This window comes from Folsomia candida, unplaced genomic scaffold (assembly GCF_002217175.1).
Source record: "Folsomia candida strain VU population unplaced genomic scaffold, ASM221717v1 Fcan01_Sc019, whole genome shotgun sequence".
NCBI lineage: Eukaryota > Metazoa > Arthropoda > Collembola > Entomobryomorpha > Isotomidae > Folsomia > Folsomia candida.
The window spans coordinates 2,139,372-2,147,186 of record NW_019091211.1 but is presented as its reverse complement, the minus strand read 5'-3'; the positions used below and the strand labels follow the sequence as shown (position 1 = coordinate 2,147,186).

The following is a 7,815-nucleotide window of genomic DNA, read 5'->3' as shown; positions in this document are numbered from 1 at the left end:
CTTTCTGGGTCGCCCTGGTCGCTTTTTGTCGTGGACAAAATTTTTATTCTTCCATTTCCAAACAGTTCTGCGGCTGCAGCCCAATTTTTGCACAATTTCTGTAGGTTTAAGCCCCTGCTGATGCAATGTTTGTATCTCAACTCTAAGATGCTCATGACTTACACGTTTAGTTGTTCCTCCCATGGTAAAAATTTGAAATAAATAACTTCACTGGTTCAAAAGTTCCAGCTGAATTTGTAACAACCACGCTCCAAAAAATGCATGGGATCGGACTTTATTAACACCCTTTATGTATTTGGCTCACCCATCACTTATTTAAAATATATGGGCAATGTCATGTAAATACATGAAGTACATTAGCCTTGGTTGTTGTGGACCACAACTTGTGGGTATGTATGTAACTCAGGGTTCGGAAAAACCCAGGGTTTTAATCAAGAATTATAAAACCCATGGGTTTTAATGGGTTTTACCATGTTAATTGGGTTTTATTTGGGTTTTAATGGGTTTTATTGGGTTTTATTGGGTTTAAATGGGTTTTATTGGGTTTTATTAGTTTTAAGTAATAACTTAACAAAAATAATTCGGAATTTGTATCTATTCTCAAATTATTTTTGTTTTATAACACTTGAATTCTGTGATGCTAAAGGATGGAGTCAATTGTTGATTTGTTCCGAATTATAATATACTAGAATAGTAATGAAATAAACTGCTTTAGAATGAATTGAGATAACGTCTTCTAACGTATAGGAGATGTATTTAACTTTTAGAATTTAGTTTTAAGGTAAAACTCAATTAAAACCCAATAAAACCCATTAAAACCCAAATAAAACCCACTTAACATGGTAAAACCCAGTGGGTTTTATTCATTTACAACCCATTAAAACCCATTAAAACCCAATAAAACCCAACCCATTAAAACCCAGGTCGGAATACCCTGATGTAACTTAAAGTGCAACCAATGCTATGGAACACTACAGTTAAATTGCAATTCCGATGGAAGTGAGTAAAGGTGAGCCCTGTAGTTTGAAAGGCCACAATTAGTAGCTCTTCATCATAAGTGGATTAATTGTGGTTAAAACTGGATGGCGTACAACTTCACTCCTTCGATTTCTCTATACAAAAACACATGTAGTACGTACGACGTAGGTGCCCCCACCCCTTATTCGCCAGAAATAATCTCCTTACTCTGTTAACCCGTTAAGGACCAACTACACATATTTGTGTAGTTTTTTGCTTTCCCTTGGGGACCAAGTACACAAATATGTGTACTTTTTTGCTTTCCGTTAAGGACCAAGTACACACATTTGTGTACTATTTTGTAGTTACGTTGGGGACCAACTACACATATTTGTGTAGTTTTTTTCTTTCCGTAAAGGACAAGTACACATATTTGTGTACTATTTCCCCGTTACGTTGGGGACCAACTACACACATTTGTGTACTGCGGAAAAATTTTCAAGAAGACAAAATACACACATGCATACAAGTCAAAATTTTATTTTACAAAATTTTCACGAAGCATTTATTTATGCACATAACCAAAAACTATATATCTGCAAAAACTACAACTGTAGTTCGCTGCAATGGATTGTAAGACTAATTTTAAATTGTTCACGCTCAGAAATAAGCGGACCCGTATTTTAGCGTTTTCCAGAATAGACATGTTTTCGCCCGTGGCGGAATTAAAAAAAAACTGAATTTTTAAAGACGCAAAAAACGATAATTTTTTGAAAATTAAAAGTTTTTTTAAATTGAATTTTTAGCCTGAGTCATGGCTTATGTACCCGTCAGGTCCGTCTGTCTGTGTGTCTGGTTTGCGATAACTAATCCTATCGACTTGAAATTTTGCACACATGTAGTCTGGGTCAAATGAGGAGTTGAGTTCGAAGATGGGTGAAATAGGTCAAGTGGTTGACCGGTGGGGATCATCGGAGTGGGTGGGGTATTATGCACCAAATTTTCAAAACTGGAGTAGAAAGCTGAAATTTGGTACAGAGGTTGATAATGGTTTATAATGAAGGAATACAAAGTAAAATTTCAAAAATTTTCGTCTGGAGGGACCCGAGGAGGTGACCCATACCGATTTTTAAAATTCATCAAATCGAGCTGAAATTTGGTAGAAAAGTTGGTAATAGAAGAATATTAATTAAAATAGGAACAATTTTCACATAGAGGGACCCTATTGGGTAACCCATACTGTTTTTTTGTAATCTTCGGATCGAAATTTGTTACACAGGATGGTAATTGTTACTAATAGAAGAATATGAATTTAATTTGGAAAAATCAAATTTAATTTTTTAATTTATTGATATGCATTTGCGATAAAATTTCATGCAAAAAGTCGGATTGAGTGATAAGCACAACTTGGCCTGACTCGGGCTATATCAAGTCTGCACTGTAGGTTTTATATTTTCAGGGTAGTAATTCTGAGCAAAAATTGTGTTTAATTTTTGAAATCGCATTAAAATTCGAGAGGTTAGAGCGTTTTAAAATTCCTGACTTTGGCTGATTTTTTAAATTCCACCACGGGCGAAAACATGTCCATTTTAGAAAACGAAACATTTTAGAAAACATGTTAGAAAACGTCCGGTCAAGATCAGAGAAAACCACTTGGACCTTGCTAAACTATCAAAATGTATGAATCAATAACTTAATATTATTGTAATGAACTGCAGATAATTTTTACTAATATGCATAAATAAATTCTTAATGTTAAATAAAATCACCAAAAGTTGCCGAAATAAATTCGGTCCTTTATGGTTTGCACACCCACTGTGAAATCGGCGACGTAACTACGCTTACTTTAAAATCATTTTGGTGACGTAGCTACACTATTGGTAAAATTAAATTGGTTATGTAGCAACAACTAACTGATAAAATTCTGGTCCCCAAACGAAAGCAAATTTCAATTATTTCGGTCACAAAGGGGTTAACAAAGAGCTTTACTCGCTTCCCCCATTCTTATACATCCATGAATGCAACTGAGGATGAATAGATGCTTTTACAAGTTATATAGTACATAAGATTAGTTAATACTTAGGCTAATTCTTTGACTTAATTTGTGTTAATTACTTGTTATAGATAATAGCGGAAATATTTATAGAAAATATTCACAGGAGATTCTTACATACTTGTGCATATGCATGTTTTCACTCGTGGCACACAAACCTCAAATTTATTTCTAAAACACGTTAATTTCTAAACGTATCACTGCCGATTGATCAAATCAACACTACATATTTTACTCCATATATTTTTTGAGATAAATAAACACATTTATTCAAATGTAATGCATATGAATTGTATTTATTATACATAACATTCTACTGTAACAAAAATTTTTCAATTTTAGCAAATTAAGCAATACGTGGACTCGTTTATGTTTATTTCGTATTCGTAATAAAAGTTTCCAGTTAAGCAAAATATTTGATCTCGACATACACGAAAATTAATTTTTTGTTTATTTAGTTTGCACATGTGACCAAAATGTGAAAAAAACCGGAAGTAAAAAATATTGGTAATTTTAACGAGCTTATTTATGTACTAGCATCCACCTAAATCACACCCCCCACAATCACACCCACTGCAGTCACACCCACTGCAGTCGCACCCACTACAGTCGCACCCACTACAATCGCACCCGTCACAATCGCCCCCACCGCAATCACAACACCTACAGTCGCAACACCCCCCACAATCTCCACAATTTCCACAACCACCGTAATTATAATTTCCCCCACCATGACACCCACCATACGAAGGATTATTGTTATCCCCGTTTTCCTCAGGTCTTCCACATTTCTCGCTTGAGCAGCAGCAGCAGCAGAACGCTATCGGAGCACACAAACAAGCCCACCACCAAGACTTGCTGCATAATTGGGGTGATGACTTGTCCTCCAAATTGTTAATCGGCTGGCTGGATGAAGTTTCTTTTTGCAGCTGTGGTTGGCTAATTATTACCATGTTTGGAGTCCTCAAGTCATTATTGTAATGATGCTTCTTCAATTCATTATCTAAATCTGGACATTTGCAAAACAAAAATATTTTTAATTGAAACCAAAATGTGTGAAGTTCAGATATTTAAATTCGAATACATTTAAGTACGTATATTTACCTCTAACTTCAAGTAATTGGGCCATAGCGAATTGTACAATTATGTAGTGCAAAAAACTTCCAATTGTTATATGTTTGTTTGGAATATGTAATGTTTTTATTCAGAAATTTTGAATCAAAATTATATATTTTTTCAGGTTCTGCCCGGGTGATTACTTGTCTTCTACAAACCAAGCACAACTATGCAAAAATAACCGAGATACACAACTTCCCGTTGGAACCACACTGCCGTAAACATTAACCGGCGTGGCTGATGATGCATGCATGTCTGTGCATGGCATGATCAATGTTTTGCTCACCTTTCGCAATATCTGTAGTAAAGGTGACTCATCCTCCGGTTCAGTGCAAGGTTTCGGCACTTGACACATCTCACTAAAAGGTATTGCTACATGTACTATGTACAAATACATATGTGTGTACGTCACAATCTATCATGCCGGATACGAATGTCTGTAAATGTACATATGCTATCCACTTCAAGTTGAACTTACACAGGTTATGACGATGCAAAAGGTAATTATCTAAATTTTATTGATCATCAATTTGTCTTACTTTAACTGTCATGCTCTTCCGCATTGATTTCAGTTTTATGCCAAATGGCGACAATAATTTCAATGAAATTCAAATTTACATATGTATAGGCCAGGTGATAAATTTAAATTCTGCAGAATTATTGTGACTATTTGACAACAAAGGATTATAGTGGTTCTGCATGGTAATAATTTGTTACCAGGGAGCTCATGCTCGAACGCGTCGTTAGCTTAACGACGTCGTAAAAATTAGCGACACATGCTCAAAATAATTTTTAGCGATGTCGGTATTGCTGAGGACACATTTGAGCATGTGTCCTTAGCACTTGTCGCTAGTAACGACACCGACGTATGCTCAAAACTTTAACTGTCGGTAAGACCATGGAATTTGTCGTAAAAGTTTTCGACGCCTAAATAGCTGTCGAAACGAGATAAATTTGTCGTAATTTGCTGTTAATTAAGATCAGTTCATATATTATGCAAATATTTTATGGTGGAGTGGGTCGAGAAGCTATTAACGATTGTTGACCAGGGAGTGGGTATATGTTGGTTTGCGTAGGTTGACGCCAACTTTTTGTTAGGATAAATTGGGTCGCTGGACTGCCCGAAATTTTGTTATCGGAGATTGGCACATAATTAAATTTAAATGCAATTTCTTTAATTTATATCTCAATTAAAATCAAATTTTAATTTTAGAGCTTTAATTATTACAAACGGGAAAAAATAGTAATTATAGATCAAATGCAATTTCTAAACCTATCAGTACAGCTTTGCTTAGCCCGAACCAGGAATGTTTAGTAAACTCACGTTTGTCAGAATTTTCTATAAAATTATGTTCATGTGCTACTATTTTGCTACTATTCTTATAGTATTCTTAAAATTTAGAAATTCAATCCTCCAAAATTCTATGGAAATCGGTATGGGTACCCCTTAGTGCCTTAGTGCCCCTCTGGTTACTTTCTGTCCATTTTTGACTTCATATAATTTCATGAGAAGCCATTAAGTATCACCGTGCCGAATGTCAGCTTTTTACGACCATTTCTAAAATTCGGTGTGGGTCATCCCTTAGGGTCCCTCTATACAAAAATTTTACCAATTTCACTTCATATTCTTCCATTAGGAGTCATTAGCACGCTCAATGCCAAATTTCAGCTCGATTGGATGATTTTGAAAAAATCGGTATGGATCACCCCCTCGGGTCCCTCCGGTTGAAAAATTTTCCAATTTCACTTCATATTCTTTCCTTAGGAGCTATTAGCACGCTCCATGCCAAATTTCAGCTTTCTATCACAATTTTGAAATTTTGGTGCATAATACCCCACCCACTTATATGACCCCCACCGGTCCAAAACTTTTCTGATCGAACCCATCTTCGAACTCGGTCGTTGCATTGCCCAGATACATGTCTGTACCAAATTTGGTCCAAATCGGTCAACTCGTTCGAGAGTTATCGAAAGACAGACGGACGGACAGACGGACGGACATGACAATTACATAAGCCCTGGTTCGGGCTAAAAATTGAATCAATTCCATGAGTTTTGAGACAATGGGTTGAGTTAACTCAACTCAATAATATAAATCGTCGATTCTAACTCAAGTCGACTCAAATTCGTCTCAACTCAAACTCAACTAAATGTCAATGACTGAAACTCAACTCATATAATATTAGTCAACTCACCTATTTTTAGAGTAACGTATTAAGTAAATGCATTACAAAGATGCCAAATAATCCCATTTGAACTTCTGATTTTTAAATAAAATTTTCGCTGAGTACGATCAAGGTGAAAATCTTAAAAAGGGTAAATTGACAATAAAAAATTCTTAATGAGTTTCCGCAACTCAGTCAGCTCAAACTCATTATTGTTCAAGTCACTCATTTTGAAATGAGTCGTTTGAAATGAATTGACTCAAACTCAATTCAACTCATCCTCAGCAACTCATGAGTCAAATGCGTTGACTCGAACAGTTCGAGTCGAAGTCATTGGCAGTCCTAATCGAGAGAGATTGAAGGAAAAAATATAATTATGCGGCGCTTCTGTGCTTATGAAAAATGAGATTTTTAGATAACTCAAAATTTTTTCACAATTCGCAATTTTTCATAGTAAATTTGCTCAAAAATTAATTTGCTAATTTTTTCAAAACGACTTATTTATAGTATCAAAATTTAGCTTTAGATTAAAAGTTGCATTTACCTTAAAACTAATTTTGTACACTTAATATTAAGAGGACCCGTATTTTTGCATTTTTCTGAATACCCGTTTTAGTCCGTAACGGAATTTCCAAACAAATTTTAAGCTAAAATCTTGATTTTGTAAATTCTGTAACTTTTTAAATTATGACATAATTTTAAAAACTCGAAAACATGTCTGCTCACAATGACTTCCCCATTTTACTTAAGAATTTTCTTGGATAGTTTGACAAGTTATTACAAGTGGGTTGAAATTTTATCCCACTCCTACACCTAAAATAAAGTGGTAGTAAACGCAAGAACAAAACTCCTCAGTTACCAAGATCGTTGTGAACTCCCTTAATCGGAAATGGATTACAAATTTTAACGATTTTTTTCCGACAATGTCGTTAAACTCATAACGACAACATTTTCCGACGCCTTGACGACAAATGATGAGCATACGTTGTTATAATTTGTCGTTATTAAGGCGTCGTTAATTTACGACGTCGCTAAGTTAAGGACGCGTTCGAGCATGAGCTCCCAGGTTGATTTGAGTGTGCAGATTATAATTAAGAGTGAATGTTTGTGCATATGAAATATTTTCAATACAAGTATACATACATATTTTCTTCGCATATGTTAAATTCAGGGACAACTTGGAGTGTGCGATGAAATATGCATATTTAACCCCACATTATTAAGTATTTAATAATAACCTAAGTCTCAATTTGCCTCCGTTCATTAGGATTGATTAGTTAACACCTCAGATTACTACTTAACACATATGTATGTATGTATCAAGCTAGGAGAAAGTTGAACCAGGGCCTGTCTCTATGCATGTGCTTGATATTCATGATTGGAAATTCTAGGAATTGTGGGGTATAATAAAATATCCCATTTTTAACCCCTTAATTGGCTTCACAGAGGTCGCCATAAATAACTTTAGACCTTTCATTCCATCCTTTTTTAGTCCTTTTTAATCATTTCAAAGTTGGTTTGTGG

The 7,815-nt window shown here is 35.1% G+C and overlaps 1 protein-coding gene across 1 annotated transcript; it reads right to left on the bottom strand.

The window, feature by feature from the left end:
• Window positions 1-3,357: 3,357 nt before the first annotated feature.
• On the bottom strand, window positions 3,358-4,379 carry LOC118438266 (keratin, ultra high-sulfur matrix protein-like). The gene is made up of 2 exons (XM_035858196.1): window positions 4,115-4,379; window positions 3,358-4,019 (listed from the first exon to the last, which is right to left on the bottom strand). Exons 1-2 carry the CDS (start codon window positions 4,137-4,139, stop codon window positions 3,544-3,546), a joined length of 501 nt encoding a protein of 166 aa, XP_035714089.1. The 5' UTR covers window positions 4,140-4,379; the 3' UTR covers window positions 3,358-3,543.
• Between the last annotated feature and the right edge of the window lie 3,436 nt (window positions 4,380-7,815).

What these genes read in the sequence shown, in the direction of transcription:
- LOC118438266 (XM_035858196.1), bottom strand. Translation starts at nt 4,139, where the DNA reads ATGGCCCAATTACTTGAAGTTAGAG. An exon ending in CCAATTACTTGAAGTTAGAG is followed by an intron (nt 4,020 to 4,114) that starts GTAAATATACGT and finishes GCAAATGTCCAG; the next exon opens with ATTTAGATAATGAATTGAAG.